This window comes from Formica exsecta, unplaced genomic scaffold (genome assembly GCF_003651465.1).
Source record: "Formica exsecta isolate Colony F162 unplaced genomic scaffold, ASM365146v1 scaffold444, whole genome shotgun sequence".
Taxonomy (NCBI): domain Eukaryota; kingdom Metazoa; phylum Arthropoda; class Insecta; order Hymenoptera; family Formicidae; genus Formica; species Formica exsecta.
In genome coordinates, this window is record NW_021851677.1 from 1,171,768 (window position 1) to 1,189,205 (window position 17,438).

The following is a 17,438-nucleotide window of genomic DNA, read 5'->3' on the forward strand; positions in this document are numbered from 1 at the left end:
GTCACTCAAGATCATGTCCATATTTTCATCATGTGTCCCCCTGTGAATCATACAACTTTTGTCTAAAACATTTTTGTCTTAAACTTATAGATTTTAAGATATTTCAGTGGATACATTAAAATGTATATGTATAATGTTATATATATGTAACGTAAACGTTTCGAAAGTAATTTTTTCTTAAAAGAACCTTTTCTTTTTCGAAAACAATAAAATTTATTTTTAACTTAATAAAATAAATAATAAATTTTGGAAATAGTTACAAATTTCATTTATACAACTCGACATATATAATTTATATGAGAATTAAACTCCTACTTTTTGTGCTTCAAACAAACAGTTTACAAATATTTATCGTGCTCAATTCAATCAGTTTAATATTCTGAATCTTGTGTTGAGCTTATATCAGATATAATCAGAAATTAAACTGATTGAACACTACTACGCTTTAAATCTTATATTACTAGCCAAACCTTGCAGACTTTATATTCATTTGTAAAAATGCGAGAAAATACATCATCTAACGAAGAAATTAGTAAATCGCTCACATATTTAAATGAAATGAATTGATTTTTAATAACAAAAAATCTAATTGTCTAAAATACATATTTGATTAAATATTATATATTGATTAGTATTATGTAGATCTTAAGACGACCCAAGACCACACTTAAGACGATCTTGGATATAAGAACGGACTATGAATACCGGCCATAGTATCTTAAGATCGTACTTAAGACGATCTTGAATATAAGAACGGACTATGGCCGGTATTCATAGTCCTTTCTTATATCCAAGATCGTCTTAAGTGTGGTCTTGGGTCGTCTTAAGATCCCATTCAACCAATGAAATGGCCGCATAGTATCTTAAGATCGTACTTAAGACGATCTTGAATATAAGAACGGACTATGAATACCGGCCATAGTATATCTAGACCGAGCGTTTGCCTTTATTTAAGGAGTGGGGGTAAAGATGCACATAGAAAAGGACATACTCTGTTTCATGCCCCTTGCGTTCTCTCTCGCTCGCATAAAGCATAGCGCTCTCTTTCGTCATGCTACGCGCGAGCGAGAGAGAACGCAAGGGGCACGAAACAGAGTATGTCCTTTTCTACGTGGGCATCGGCCCCCACTCCTCAACACTCGGTCTAGATATACTATGTCTATGGAACGCACCCTATAATATCGGGTGCACCCGGGTGAGGAATCGGAACACAGCCAAAGATAAAGCGGTGTCTACAATAGGTGTAGTAAGCCTTAAGCCGTAAGGAATTGATCAATCACAGTTGAATGTGAGAAGAATAATCGAATATGATTGGTTATAATTTCTTACGGCTTAAGGCTTAAATTCTTATTGTAGACACCGCTTAAACGCAAGCAGGGCTGTGTTCCGATTCCCCACCCGGGTGCACCCGATATTATAGTATACGTGACATGTACTGGCCGTGTTCCGATATTCACTGTCAGTACTGGACATCTATAGTTTACGTCACATACACTATAGATTTTTAGTACTGACAGTGAATATCGGAACACTGCCTATAATATCGGGTGCACCCGGGTGGGGAATCGGAACACAGCATAGGATGCATCGGAATGCGATCTTCTTCGGTTCCTTTCGAGTTGGTTCGATTCGGCTATATACTTGTGATTGGTGGTCCCCTTACCTCTTATCGTAAATCTTCTCTTCATCGCAGACGATTAGTTTGACAGCTGTTTGATCCATTATAAATGTCAGATTAGCAGAATATGATATAATTTTTTCCATTTTCTATTGGGTGATAACAATTCTTCCCAGAATCAATAGTGGTAAATATATAGATGCAATAAGTTTTCAATAATAAAATATATGTGTATGTATATATATATATTCTTGGGTATTTTGATGATTTCAGAACTGTTCAAAATAAAGAGATTCTCTTTCTTTTTATGTTACATACCAACGACAAGATTATATTTTTTTGAACATGGAAGTGGATGTTGCATTAATGTGCGTTGTAAGGACTTTCCTTGAACCAGCTTCTTACATTTATGAAGATGAAAATGCGAGCACTCTACAATTAATTATGGAAGAAGATTTACTAGGAATTACGGATACTGTTTCTATAACAAGAGATTGTCGACGGATTCCTGAAGCTGAAGATTATGTGGAACACATAATTCCATCACTTAGCAGTACACAATTCAAATCTCATTTTCAGTACGTATTATTGTTATTGTATTTGTTGTGGTATGAACTAAATAAGAATAAGAACTAAAAATTTATGAGGAGATCCTATTTTATTCATGTCATTCTAAATGTATTTGTTTGATGACAGGATGCTACCATCGACATTTGAATTTATTCTGGATGAAATTGGAGAAAAACTAACTCGCAGTACTGATGGAAATGAAATGGTGCCTGCGGATAAGCAGCTTCTATTGAGTCTGTGGCGTTTTGCAACTACAGATTCATATAGGCAAATATTGCAATTATCTAGATCACCGTAAATAATGCAAAATCTTAACATAGTTATATATGAAATAATATTTCATTTTTTTAGTGCTATAAATCAACGATTTAATGTGGGCAAAGGCACAGCTGTAAGATCTGTGCGTCGTGTTGCCAGAGCATTACATGAGCTTTCATACAAATATATTGTATGGCCGACAGAAGATAAAATACAGGATATTGTATATGGCTTTTTTAGTGCAAGTGGTTTTCCTGATACCATTGGCGCCATAGGTGGTACCCACATCAATATTCCTTCATCCAAAAACAATTCAGAGACCTGTGTGAATCAGAAGAACCATTATTCAATTCAGCTTCAAGTAATATATTAATACTTTCATAACATGATTATTTGTATTATTTATTATATAAATTGTAACTATTAATTTAATATTTATTGTGAAGAATAATTATTTATGAATAATGAACAAAGCATAATTTGTATTACATTCTTTATAGGCTGTTTGCGATCACACAAAGTTGTTCACACATGTTTATGTGGGAAATGTACATTCGGATCATGATACTTGTACTTCCCGCTTATCCGATCTTCAAGAATATATTAGTGATTCAAACAAATTTCCAAATAACACACATTTAATTGGAAATGCTATTTATGGACTGCAACAGCATCTTATGGTTCCATATCCTGATAACGAAAACCTTACAAAACAACAAAGGAATTATAACTTATGCCACTCTTCTGGTAAAATGATGATCAAACGAGCGTTTGCCCTTCTAAAAGGACGCTGGAAAAGTCTATTACACGTTCTGGCAATAAGTCGTATGGATTTTACATATGATCATATATTGGCGTGTTGTGTACTACACAATATTTGTTTGCTAAAAAAGGATGAATTCCAATTACACGGGCAAATGACTGTTCTAGATATAGAAGAAACAGAACTGCAAGAAGAAAAAATTGAATACAATGATAAAAATATTGCAGAAGCCAAACGAAATAATATATGTGCCAAATTACATATGAAAAATGTATGAATGATAAATAGTCAAAATAATGTTTTTGCGTGCGTGTGTATGTATATATACACTATATAAATATATGTAGCATGTTCATATTAACAATTAGAAATTATACATAATTATATATATAAATGTAATTATTTATAAAATATATGAATAAGATGTTTATTATATTTTTTACTATAATAATCAAATTATTAATTTTTTGTAATAAACTGTAAGCGAAAATTTACGATCGCAATGTTTTCGACACTCCCGAATGTGTTTTCGATTCTTTCAAACGTTTTTGCATCTTTATCACTTTCATGGAATTTTTCGCTCTAATGGAAAAGTTGTAAGTTGATTGGCTACCGCGTCATCTTTTGCCGCGCGGCAAGCATTTCCGCGTCCTGTGTGCAGAAGCCATAAGCAAAAGTTTCTTTGGTCCTGATTGGTCAATCAACTTGACCAATTCTACTTCAAGAAGTAAATTTTAGAACACAACTCAGGAACAGGAACACGCAGAAATTGTAATTTAATATGGCGGAAACATCACATTGACGAAGTTCAATAGTGTGATTTTGCGTGCGTAGAATCGGATATAATATATATATTGATACAATTCGGAGTTAAAAAATAAGAATATATAATATTACAAACAGTTGAAGTGATATAATCGTATAATAACGGGCGATAAATTCCACGGCGGCTGGCAAATCGTTAATATGGGCTCCAATAAACGTCATAAGACTGAGAAATCCCGCGACGCCAAGAAGAAGCGTCATCGCAGTCGTTCTAGAAGCTATACACCCGATCGCGAGAAATCAGAGAAGCACAGACATCACAAAAAACACAGGAGGAAAGAACGCAAGGATTACGACAGCGATGGTATGTAATTCGATTCAAAGAGAGTGTTCATACAAGCTTCATTATTATGTATTATAGGAGTACAAGATCTTTTTCTTTTACTCGTTTTCAGTTGAGATTGTTAATGCCCCACCACCACCGAAAATATCGAAATTATCGCATCCTTCAACGCCTCCACCACCAGAAATTTCTAAACAGCGCAGTCCATCTCCTGCTAAAGGTGGAGCGTCGCAAGCTTCATTATCTATTGAGGAAACTAATAAACTTCGTGCAAAGTTAGGATTGAAGCCATTAGAGGTTGATAATACACCGAAAGATGATTCTAATAAAATCAAAGATGATTTGGGAGAGTTTTATCATAAACCTGCACCAAATAATAATGAGAAAATAAGAACACAGAAATTAAGGGAAAAGATAGGTACTCAAAAGGAGAAGAGACAGATTGAAGCAAATTTGTCAAAGGTGAAAAATTTGGGTGATCGTGATTCTGATGACGACACTCACACATGGATCAACAAATCTAGACAATTGGAGGAAGAGAAAAAGAAAGCAGACAAAAGGGTAATGTCTTAATATTCTTCATAATACTTATATAGTTAGTTCTTTATATATATATGTATATATACTCACATATCTATACACATATATTTTACAAATTAAAGTTTTTATGAAGTCAGTTTATATATTTTTTATAAAAATATTTTATTTTAATTTAAGGCAAAGATGTTAGATCAATTGGATGAAGAATTTGGAATTGGTAATTTAGTTAGGGAGGAAATACATATTGCACGTAATACAGCATATACAGAGAAGAATTTGAAAGGCCTTAAAGTCGAACATAATGTTGTAAGTATATAATATTATTAATTATATCATGAATAGAGTTTTAACATAAAAAGCGTTTTTTTTTTTTTTTTTTTTACTCGTAATAAGTTTTAAATAAGCAATACTTTTTGTAGGAAACATTTGAAGAGGGCAAAACTGTAATTTTGACATTGAAAGATCAAGAGGTATTAGATGAAAATGCCGATACACTTGTAAATGTTAATATGATTGATAATGAACGCTATAAGCGTAGTGTTTTAAATAAACTTAAAAAACCTACATATGATCCATATGCTGATGAAAATTTTGATGAATATGGATTTCCGAAAAATAAAATCTTGGAAAAGTATGACGAGGAAATCGATGGCGAGAAAAAGGACAATTTTGTGTTGGGTACTAATAATGCAGTAGAATTGAAACGGCGTCAAACAGAGATAGTGAAGCAACGCTTAGCAAATAAAAAACTAGAAACGCTACAGATGGCAGAACCGAAATTAGCAAGCGAATACTATAACGAAGAAGAACTTACAAAGTTCAAGAAACCAAAGAAAAAGGTAGAAAATTGTTCTTTTTCTATACGTAATACTCGTTAAATATTAAGTACAGTTGTCAGAATACAGTTGTATATTTTGTATTTGTAGCTTGATTTTTTGAGAAACAATATTCCGTGATGCATTATGATATAAAGTTATGTATATATGTTTCCAGATTCGGAAAATTAGAGCAAAAAAGAAATTTAAGGTTGATGATTTGGTACCTGTTGACAATGACTATCTTAGGGATCTTGGAAGTAGAAGAAGGAAGAAACCAGAAGATTTGAAGGATAATGATGCTTTAGATATCGACGATCTAGAAGGTAATTACACAATCAAAGATACTTTTTTTTTTGAGTAGCTTTTTTTCAAACATTTTATCTTTATTTTTATATAATTATTGTTAATAGCCCCTGCAGAAGATCTTACTGGAATAAAAATGGAAGAAGATGATAAAGAATTGGAGTTGCAATTGGCTTTAAAGAAAGCACAACGCTTAAAGGAAGGACATTCAGCTAGTATCCAAAAAACTGTCGAAACAATAAAGCAAGAAATACTTAACTCAGAGGAGAATCAGGTTGGAAATATTGTTCTTAATTCTACTGCAGAATTCTGTAGAACATTGGGTGATATACCCACATATGGACTTGCTGGAAATAGAGAAGAAAACGGACAAGAACTCATGGTATGCTAAATATGACATATTATTTGTGTTTACATATTTATGTATTTTTATAATCATTTTGTGATTAAAATGTTGCAGGACTTTGGAATGGATGGAATTAAAGATGAGCCACCAGTAAATGAAGATGAAGATGATGGTCGTGGCGCCTGGAACACAGTACATTTAGGTATTTTGTTCCATATTAATATTAAATACATTATAAATTAATATAAAAACTGATATATTTTTTGAAAGAGAAAGAGAGAGAGAGAGAGTGAAAATTTACTTTTGTATATATAATTGTATATATGTGTTTTTCTTAACGTGAATTCTATATAAATAGATGAAAATACTTCGGAACCAGTTGTTATGGAAGCAGCAATTTTAGACGCCGAGCCATCACTTGGACACGGAGTAGGTGGAGCTTTAAAGTTAGCTATGAGTAAAGGTTATTTACAGAAAGAAGATAGCAATCGGCCTTCGGCGTCACGATTTGCGCATCTACAAGCTCAGAATTATTCAATAGAGGATAAAACATATGGGTAAGTAAATTATATATTACCGCGATTCGATGTAAGATAATTTCTTATCTGTTTCAAATATATATTACGGAAAAGAAACATGTAAGAAATGGTTCTTACGTCGAATGCGCTTCCACAAGTATTGTGTTAGACAAGTCTCTAGTGAATTTCTGAACTGTCAGTTAACAGTTTTAAATAGAGCCCGGAAATATCGGTGCTCGGAACGGGTGATCCGCTACCACTACAAGAGTTTACCGCTTAATCGGAGGCGATAACAGATGACCTAAGAAGAGAGTAGGATTTGTTAAGGTATGTTATGCGATTCAATTGCTGCAAATCGTGCTAAGATTTTAGACAAGAAAGTCCGTGTGGACTATGGGAAGATCAAGATTTGCAGACGTTAGATTGCAGAACTATCAATATCAAGATGGATGTTCAGAAAAAAAATGTTTTCACTTTTTTGTCTTTATACATTACATTTGCGATCGTTTTATACATAACTAGGGCTTGCATGTGTTTAATACAAACCAGTATGAAGTACGATTTTACACAACAAACTATGCTCAGTTATTAAATACTTAAATTGTTTGATATTTTCGAGTATTTGAATGAATCTTTAAATAGAAAAAAATAGAAAAAAAGGAAAGAAAATATCTATATTTTTATGTGCATGGACATTAATATATATCCGTTTTTATATTTTTATACTATTAATATATATATGTATAATATAATTTATTTATTACTTTTATTTATATTTACACTAAACATGCATTAAAAATAGTAATTAACGTCGAATAAATAACTTAATATATTTGAAAATTATGTATCAAAAAAATTCATTTATATTACGTTCGCGAATATCGAATTGTTACTTTCAGTAAGTAAAGTAACTTATTTATTTTAGTTCAATCGTTCGCATAATGTAATATATCTTGAGGACTTATGAGCATCATTTGTATAATCAAGACTTATTGATACTGGTAGTGGACACAAGTTTCAGAACACCGCATTTCAAGGGCTTTAATTTTTATCTTGCTTCTGTAACATTAAGAACTAGTTAAGTGAAACAATAACAGAAGAATACAATCACATTTCTAGCCAATGTCTTTGAAGAAAATGGAACAATTGATAAGAAACTCGTAATTTGAAATGTCTGTTTGCTCGTTCATGTATTATTTTTGTTTCAGGGATGACGACAAATTCGGCAGAAGAGATCGTTTTAACGGACCGACGTCTGATTTTAAGGAGAAGGATAGTTTCAAGCCAAATGTGAAGCTTGAATATATCGATGATGACGGTCATGTTTTGAGTGCCAAGGAAGCTTTTCGATATCTGTCGCATAAATTTCATGGAAAAGGCCCAGGAAAAAATAAGGTTTTTTATATTAAATTCTAAAGGCTAAAGAATATTGTATATATAAACTTATTAGATTAGAGCATTTGTCATTTAAATCAAGATCGATATATTTACAAAGCTATAATAATTCTTCAATATGTATTTTAGGTGGAGAAAAGAATGAAAAAAGCTGAACAAGAAGTTTTAATGAAGCGAATGTCTTCAACGGATACGCCTTTAGGTACACTAAATTTATTGCAAGCAAAACAAAAGGAAACTCAATCACCGTATATAGTACTCAGTGGCAATAAACAGATGCAAACGTAAGGATATTCAGTAAATTTATGTAATACAACAAATTAACGATTAGAGTGCGTCAAAATGTATTCTAAATATATATATATATATATTCTTATTTTTTTAAATAATTTTTCTTTTCTTAATTATGGTGCATATTGGTGGAAATTCTAAAGTAATAAATATTCTTTGCAGGACTAGCATAGCTAAAACAAAACATTGAAGAATAAATGCAAACAAGAATGAAAATTGTATATAATCTCTCACATATATATATAGTAGTTTTTGGAAATAAAATTCAGTTCACATAATTTTATATAACAAGGATTATCAATCAAGAAGGAAAGAAGGAAACTTTGTATCTTTTTTAATCATTAATTGTGGATTATATTATGTTTATGATAATGAAACAAATATTCAGATGATTCATTCACAGATTCGATCAGTTTTGAACTTGCACAACTTATTTGGCTCTGTAATGTTGAAAAAAAATAACAATGAAAAAGAAAGTGATTTTATAGACATTACTTTACACAATAAAGCATATTCACAAATATATGAGTAATATATTTTTCGATCAATACATATGTTTTACAGCATATGTCTACAAAATAGTCAAGAAAGAATTTAAATGTGAAAAGAAAAAGGAAAAAGGATAATAGTTAACAAGTTATCTCGCTCAATGAGTTGCCATGGATGGAAAGTGATCACTTTGTATGCTGCTTGTTTAATTATTATTATTATACATTGTGTACTTCATAAAACAATCTCATTTTTATTATATATTCGATATTATTGTAATCTGTCATTGTAATAAGTAATAAGATTAGCAAGTCAACAAAAAAAATCTAAAAATCTATATATTAAATATTTCTTGGCTCACGTCAATACTAATACAAAATATAATCTATTCTAATAACATTTATGATAGCAGTAAACAATGGAACATATAGAATACCTTTATTTTTGTCATATGATATGAATATACTTCTATTACTTGGTCACAAATTGATACACTTATCTACAGTTACAAATAATAATCATTAATCTATTAATAGAATATTACAGACTCGAATACTACAAAATATAATTTTATCATGTTTATGGATATATCCCTATTTCATAAGTATCTGTCCAATGTTAGCAATTTTAAATATCTTTTATGGGGATTGATTAATTAACATTGTTCGCTAGTGTACAACATTTTTGATATGAATGTTACATGTCATTAACGCTATTTTCGTATTAACGATGGTAAAACTTCTTCACTATAAAGAACAGAGCGAGTATACATATATATACTGTTAACTATCCCTGATATCACAAGGCTTGTTTTGTGCAAAAATAGTAATACTTACATAATTCTTTGAATCTTACAGTGCATAGCAGCCATATATTAATGGCTTTCATAAATATATATATTTTTTTCAATGACACAGTTGCATCTACGCGTATGTATGCAATATATTTATATCCACATACGTATATATAACTATGTAATTAAAATTGTTTTTATTTTTCTATATATAAAATGTTTATTCTAACACAGAGAAAGTTTGGCACTTTCTTTGGCAATTTGAAACTGATTACGCACATCATCTTTAGTACCTTATTTCGATATTTATCTTATTTTATGGATATGAATGCATTCTTAATGCATTTTTATGTATGGTTTTAAGTATTTACTTGCAAACGATGGATTCTCTGTCGACTATTTATCTGCGTACAATATTTCCAAATGTAATATCAAATACACTTTGGCTAATTCTCATAAATTGTAAAAAATAATATCAGATCTCGAAAGAAAAAGGAAAAAGGATAATAGTTAACAAGTTATCTCGCTCAATGAGTTGCCATGGATGGAAAGTGATCACTTTGTATGCTGCTTGTTTAATTATTATTATTATACATTGTGTACTTCATAAAACAATCTCATTTTTATTATATATTCGATATTATTGTAATCTGTCATTGTAATAAGTAATAAGATTAGCAAGTCAACAAAAAAAATCTAAAAATCTATATATTAAATATTTCTTGGCTCACGTCAATACTAATACAAAATATAATCTATTCTAATAACATTTATGATAGCAGTAAACAATGGAACATATAGAATACCTTTATTTTTGTCATATGATATGAATATACTTCTATTACTTGGTCACAAATTGATACACTTATCTACAGTTACAAATAATAATCATTAATCTATTAATAGAATATTACAGACTCGAATACTACAAAATATAATTTTATCATGTTTATGGATATATCCCTATTTCATAAGTATCTGTCCAATGTTAGCAATTTTAAATATCTTTTATGGGGATTGATTAATTAACATTGTTCGCTAGTGTACAACATTTTTGATATGAATGTTACATGTCATTAACGCTATTTTCGTATTAACGATGGTAAAACTTCTTCACTATAAAGAACAGAGCGAGTATACATATATATACTGTTAACTATCCCTGATATCACAAGGCTTGTTTTGTGCAAAAATAGTAATACTTACATAATTCTTTGAATCTTACAGTGCATAGCAGCCATATATTAATGGCTTTCATAAATATATATATTTTTTTCAATGACACAGTTGCATCTACGCGTATGTATGCAATATATTTATATCCACATACGTATATATAACTATGTAATTAAAATTGTTTTTATTTTTCTATATATAAAATGTTTATTCTAACACAGAGAAAGTTTGGCACTTTCTTTGGCAATTTGAAACTGATTACGCACATCATCTTTAGTACCTTATTTCGATATTTATCTTATTTTATGGATATGAATGCATTCTTAATGCATTTTTATGTATGGTTTTAAGTATTTACTTGCAAACGATGGATTCTCTGTCGACTATTTATCTGCGTACAATATTTCCAAATGTAATATCAAATACACTTTGGCTAATTCTCATAAATTGTAAAAAATAATATCAGATCTCAATATAAATTAAAAAACATTGTTTCTCTTCATAATTAAACAAATTAAATAAATTATACACTTATTTTGAAATTTTTCTCTCCGAAAACGCAGAGTTGTCAAATATAGAAACGCGATCACATTATATGTTCTCTACTTACCAATATCGTTTTAAATACATATTTTTTATGAAGATTCTCTTTGATAAAATACTCTTTGAAGATGTATTCGAAAGTAATTGTTATCTATTTAAAGGATCGGAAGTCCTTTGATCAGGTGTTTGTTTTTCGTTACTAAAATCTTCCTGACAACTTGGACTAGATAATCTAATAGGTTTGATGCATTTTAGTTTCGTGGTTCCACCATATCGGAAATTCACGTCGCTACAAGTGTCGAGTGGATGTACAGTTCCTGTTAGATTCGTTAATGAATCATTGCTTGTAATTTCGAGCTTGCTAGTGGGAACCTTCTTTACGGATCCTAAATCGTACGCAGACTTTGATGATTTCAACTTAAGTTTCAACGGTAATGATATCGATTTCTCCAAATTGGTAGCCGGAATCTTTAAATTGTTCTCGTTTTGCGATGCCGGATTGTTCGCCAGATTCATAGTATCCGTAATTTGAATATCAATGTTTACTGTCTTGGGATCATTCTCATCATTATTGCCTCTCATTGTTTGTTCCAAGTGTTCGTTTCTGAGAGCCGCTAACTGTGCGCGCTGCTTCTGTATATGATTGTGCGAATTCGAAAAAAATGAAGAAACTCTCTCTAATTTTGTCGCTAGATTGGGTTGGCTCATAGTCGATTTTAAGGAATATGATGTATCCATGCTATTATTCCTGAAAAGATTTTGAGACTCTCTACCAGTCGAGTTACTTTTTATCATTCCGTATTTGTTGTCCTCTATAACTTTTAGAGGATACGATTTGATGCCTGCGTTTCGTCGTTTCTCCATCATACCCAGTTGCGCAATTATCCGACGAACTTCGCCCGGTACTTCGATATCAGCACGTGTATCTACTAATTGCTGAATAAACGCGCCTAGTGTGGCTACTGTTACTTCAAGACTGCGATTCTGAGACTCGAATCTATGGATAGTCGCTTGTTGCATCGAGCGCGCCGTTTCGAGCCTTTGCAAGTTGCTCATAGTAATCTGTAATATAATTATAATAATTATAATAATTGATATCAGAAAAGAAAACTGAAGGATACAACAAATAATGTAATGCAAAGATGACAAATTCATGGTTATAAATTCTAGATTAAATATGAAGTTGTATCTGATATAAGATGAAAAATGTATCTACTATAATCGTTGAATGATGCCTAATATAGTTATTATTACTCTGCAGGAGACTGATATATTACATATATTTTAAGAATAGAAAATATTACATTTTTCAACTATGTGTATATAATAAATGTTATTTCTTATATTACCTCAAGTTGTTCGCTAAGTTGTGTAACTTCCTGCGTGAGTTGCTTGTTCTGTAATTTAAATTTCTCCAAATTCTCCATTTGTGGCTTTACTGAAATCATTTCTTCTTGAAGCACTTGGTATTCCACCCTGTATTCATTCAATTGTTTTGAGATCTCCAAATCAGGATAAAATACACGTTTCATTATGCGATCCAAGCTTTGTTTGTCCACTGCTGGCACACGTGTCTAAAATCAACATAATAAAGATAACACATCCATATAAAAATTCCATATAAAAATTTATTTTAGAATATAACTTGATTCCATACCTTGAGATATTCCATAATTTCTTCAAAACTGTCACAGCATAACAATTGGTCTTGATGTTCTTCTAATAGCGCAACCGATACACGGAAAAGGACTTCAGAGTTCTCCAGAAAAAGCAAATCTTCGAAAAAAAAAAGTGTCTGTTATTTCAAAAGTGAAAGAGAAAGAGAGAGACAATTTTATAAATTAAATAAATATAAATTAAATTTAAATAGATAAAAAAATATCATTCTTACCAAAAACTCTAGTCACAAAACCTAAAGGAAATTGGCTAGCAAACAAGGTTAACAACCACGGAGCAGCATATAATGTAGGTGAAACTTCATGTTTGTCAAAATGATTGTAAATTGCTGGTAAGCGGTCATGTAACAGTCTTGAGAGCTGATACAAGTGCAATTGCAATGCTGCCATATCTGGCAAATACAATTTCCTAAGTCCTCGACGAAACATCAAATGTCGTAATAAGAAAAAGGCTTGATCCTCTGCCATCTAATAAGTTTAAAACATGATATTTTGCATGTTGTATAAAAAACTAATTATTGTAAAATAAATACAAAATTACTATAAAATTGAATAATGTAAATTAAAATCGCACTCACATGCAATAGAAGTACCCCGGCGACGAAACTGAGACCTTGGCAATAACCGACTTCGTGATCTAACAGGGAATAAGCTTTCAATAAATTGAAGAGCGCTAATTGACCGGGTCCCAAGGGTGAGCTAAAATACGGATGACTCGGGAACGTTCTCCCCAGATCAATAAGAATGGCATGCTGCTGAGATGTGAGTTGCTTCAAGAGCAATTCATAGGGTGTATTATAATTTGGAAAATCTTGAGTATCTATAGGCGGTTGTTTTAAGCAGAATTGTTCGGCTAGAAATTGCCAAACCTCACCTCGCTTCCCTTTCGGTACACCTTTAAAAGAATTTATTATATATAGTAAAAATTAAAAAACAATTTAAACAATTTATTTTTAAACTTTAAAAATATTTTATATTTAATTATTGAAACATATATCGTATTTCTAGTTTTATCAAACCTTGTTTGATAGCGTGTAAAAGCATTTGATTATCACATTTAGTAGAGACTCGCGATTCCTTGCTAACAAGAAGATCCCAAACTTCTACCACTTCACGTGCACAGCTACTGAGCTCGTCATATTCCAGTTTAATTCTTTTTACCGTTGCTTCTTCTTGACGTTCTGAAATTTCAACAGAAAATTGAGATAATGTAAGATATCATATTATATATAGAATTTTACCTTTAAGCTTTGCGTTCTCTTTTTCCATTCTTATGAGTATTAGTTGTTGATTAATCGCTTTCTTCCACAAGTCTCGCAATTCTTGTTTCGTTTTACGTTTAATGGGCGTTTCTAAACTTTTGATGATATTAACTTTTTCAATTTCTGTGGCGTTGTGATCTTTACTTGGCGTCACGACTCTGTTTAGTATCGTTTGTCGCCACGAACTATTGGCTTGTAATGTGTTGTTTCCGTCGGTCTCCGTAGGAGATGTTTTCGGTGAGTTACCAACTTTTAAAAAGCTGTAAGAAATATAATAAACATAACAGTTAGTGATACAATTAGAAACTGTTAACGAGAAATTGGGAATACAATAAAACTGTACTGACATGTCCATCATAGAACTCTTTGGTCCGTTATTTATAACTATTTGCTGTTCAGGCGAGACGCGCAATGATCTCGGTCTACTCGATTCTGGCGAGATGTCCAATAGAGATGATTGCCTCGAGTTATCTGGACTTTGACTACCATTTTTTTGTATCCCCGCATTCAGATGATACGAATCCCGTGGTCCCAGACCAAAATCGTCACGTGAACCTTTTCTCTTCATAAGATTGTCAAAGCTATTCGTAAGAGAACGTTTCGCCTTCATAAATATTGTGCTACCAACGCCGACGCCTAGATATTGATTGAGAAATTCACTCCTGTAATGTAAAACATTTTATACTGAAATATCTCTCATTCGTAAAAGACATTTTCGTTTACATTTGTAATATATCAATAGAAGGTTCATATATTTATATATATAGTTGACGATGCATTACCTGTTCTCAGCCGTATCGTGTACATGTCTAGCTTGTTTTAATTCGCAATGCGCACGCAACAGTCGCATTAGGAATTGATTTTGACTCGTGGAGCTTGTACCAATGTTACCTGCAGCTTCGGCGCTCTTATATTTGCTCACAACAATCTCCTGCTCATCCTCCGGTAATAATTCCATACGCGATAAGATAATGCTTTGCACTTTTTTATCATTTTGTCCTAAAAATGCCTCGTGTATAAAATCAAGTATACAATTAAATAATTCTCTAGAATGTAAACGATATAAATGTTTTACCTTCGATCTCTTGACATAGTTTATTGTACCAATACATAGGGCAATGATCGCAAGAAAATACAGAATACTTTTCTTTTCTCGTGATGTTGCAAGTTGTGACAAAAGCTTGACTAATTGCTGCAAAAAAAAATTAAAGAACTATAGAAATTATTATCGGCATGAAAAATCATTTTCAAATTTTGAAAATAAGAATAATAGTTCATGTATTTTATTATATTATAGAAAAATTGAAAAAACCTTGCCTGCAACAAGATCATCTGCGACTGATCCGGATTGACATTTGAAGACGTATCCGATGAAGCATTCTGGTTCTTTGCATATAAATCCAAAATGATCCGGATTTTTCATACCTTGCGCACAACTGGCTATATCTTTTAATTGTTTGTGCAAAAGGACCTGCTTTCTGTCCGGACTAATTAATCTCAAATCAAACCGCCCTACCTAAAATATAAAATTTACATACTACAAAACTTACACAAAAATCAATCCAAAATGTATTTTTTTCTTTTCTATAAGCAATTTTTTCTATAAGTAGCTTTTAATATTCACAAAATAATTAACAAAAGCAATAAAAACAATAAATATAAAAGCAAAAAACAATAAAACAAAGACTTCTTTTATATTTCATACTTGAAAAAGCATAGTACGATTATGATCATCGTTTTCTTTAACGGCGGAATCTCTCCTGCCGCTTAAAACGCTGCCGGTAGACGCAGCGCGGCTGCGCATAACTTCAGGTACAGTGATATTAGAATTAGGGGAAGATTCGGACATTTGATTTCCATCACGACCGTCATTTTCTACGGTATTGGCGGTTGTTTTTGGAAAAGTTTCCACGGAGCTGCTTAAAACTGGCGGAACTCCAAACGGATTCACGTTTGGACTTATATTGTTTCCCGACATGTTCTCGATACTGCCTGATTCACTAGCGGTAGATTCCTGAAAACGTAACGGTATATTACCATAATTTACTTGACAAAGATCGAGTCAAATTAATTCGTTTGTATTTACTATGTATGAGGTATGTAAGAAATATTTCTTAATTATTTGTGATTAAAAAAGACTAATATTAAAAACTTAACATTCAAATATTTATAGTTATAACACATATAAATTCTAATTCAATATGTATTACAGAGAAATGTTTAAATTACATAATAACTGAGAAGATAATTCTTACCGTACTATTTCTTCTATTAATGGAAGACATCAAAGCTTGGCGTTTCAACCGTTGACAATCTGACAGAATATTGCTCGTCGAAGACCTGGATTTTTCGAGTCCATGAAGGCGAAACTTTATTAAAGCATCATCAATGAAAGATTCCGGTACTTTTGGATGTGATACTTTAATTTTGCCAACGTAGAATACCTGAAAAAAATCCAAAATATAAGATATATAAAACTTTTCTAATTTAGTCTCAAATAAACTTTTGTTGCATGGAATGTCATCGTGTACTAAAGATCCGATGTGTAATGATAAACATTTATATTTTTCGTTATAAGAAAAGAAAAAGAAGATAATTACCTCGAAAAATTGGGAAGAACTGGGAGATATATCGGCACCTATAGACGTCAGACTAGCCGCGCTGCTTTGTGATCGCTGCGGCAAATCCTTATCTCTCTCCATTCGCTGGGCTGCCGAATGTTCCTTCATGTCTTTTAAAAATTGTTGAATCTACAAATAAAACGGATATAGTGGTATTACATAATTGTGACTAATCGTCGTGATGCGTTCGCCGTCAAAAAGTTGTATTTATTTCAGAGGATCCACACAAATTATTGTAAGAGAAAACTATTTATAAAAAAGAGCGAAGATGATTTCTCTCTATCTTTGATTTTATTGTTATTTTGTTAAAAGAGCTTACGTCAGATTCCATCTAAATTGATATCAATCAG

General features: G+C 31.6%; 3 protein-coding genes across 8 annotated transcripts in view; 2 read left to right on the forward strand and 1 right to left on the reverse strand.

Moving 5' to 3' along the window:
• The first annotated feature begins 1,613 nt into the window (after positions 1-1,613).
• On the forward strand, positions 1,614-3,599 carry LOC115240726 (putative nuclease HARBI1). 2 transcript variants are annotated; one of them, XM_029816055.1, is made up of 5 exons: positions 1,614-1,805; positions 1,892-2,196; positions 2,315-2,455; positions 2,540-2,807; positions 2,947-3,599. In XM_029816055.1, exons 2-5 carry the CDS (start codon positions 1,964-1,966, stop codon positions 3,484-3,486), a joined length of 1,182 nt encoding a protein of 393 aa, XP_029671915.1. In that variant the 5' UTR covers positions 1,614-1,805; positions 1,892-1,963; the 3' UTR covers positions 3,487-3,599. The 2 variants fall into 2 exon arrangements, with proteins under 2 accessions (XP_029671915.1, XP_029671916.1); XM_029816056.1 differs by having other exon boundaries at positions 1,947-2,196.
• A 369-nt stretch (positions 3,600-3,968) lies between these two features.
• Positions 3,969-9,555, forward strand: LOC115240691 (U4/U6.U5 tri-snRNP-associated protein 1). Of its 2 annotated transcripts, none has more exons than XR_003884798.1 (11): positions 3,969-4,338; positions 4,430-4,878; positions 5,035-5,163; positions 5,277-5,696; positions 5,851-5,998; positions 6,086-6,360; positions 6,439-6,526; positions 6,683-6,881; positions 7,043-7,169; positions 8,051-8,237; positions 8,367-8,475. XR_003884798.1 is itself a non-coding variant. In XM_029815997.1 (11 exons), the coding sequence occupies exons 1-11, from the start codon at positions 4,176-4,178 to the stop codon at positions 8,716-8,718; spliced, it is 2,241 nt and encodes a 746-aa protein (XP_029671857.1). In that variant the 5' UTR covers positions 3,970-4,175; the 3' UTR covers positions 8,719-9,555. The 2 variants fall into 2 exon arrangements, 1 of the variants encoding a protein (XP_029671857.1); XM_029815997.1 differs by lacking the exon at positions 7,043-7,169 and adding an exon at positions 8,691-9,555 and having other exon boundaries at positions 3,970-4,338; positions 8,367-8,521.
• Positions 9,556-10,375: 820 nt separating this feature from the next.
• LOC115240690 (TBC1 domain family member 1) overlaps positions 10,376-17,438 on the reverse strand; it is a 19,730-nt gene continuing 12,667 nt past the window's right edge. For all 4 annotated transcript variants that reach the window (XM_029815995.1, XM_029815996.1, XM_029815994.1 and 1 more), the window contains 14 exons: positions 17,068-17,217; positions 16,723-16,911; positions 16,173-16,481; positions 15,785-15,983; positions 15,543-15,659; positions 15,250-15,466; positions 14,815-15,129; positions 14,447-14,727; positions 14,225-14,386; positions 13,784-14,100; positions 13,421-13,673; positions 13,187-13,305; positions 12,879-13,103; positions 10,376-12,591 (listed from right to left, as the gene is read on the reverse strand). In XM_029815995.1, the coding sequence (XP_029671855.1) occupies positions 11,677-12,591; positions 12,879-13,103; positions 13,187-13,305; positions 13,421-13,673; positions 13,784-14,100; positions 14,225-14,386; positions 14,447-14,727; positions 14,815-15,129; positions 15,250-15,466; positions 15,543-15,659; positions 15,785-15,983; positions 16,173-16,481; positions 16,723-16,911; positions 17,068-17,217 (3,768 nt within the window). In that variant the 3' untranslated portion in view covers positions 10,376-11,676. The remainder of the gene's footprint in view (positions 12,592-12,878; positions 13,104-13,186; positions 13,306-13,420; positions 13,674-13,783; positions 14,101-14,224; positions 14,387-14,446; positions 14,728-14,814; positions 15,130-15,249; positions 15,467-15,542; positions 15,660-15,784; positions 15,984-16,172; positions 16,482-16,722; positions 16,912-17,067; positions 17,218-17,438) is intronic.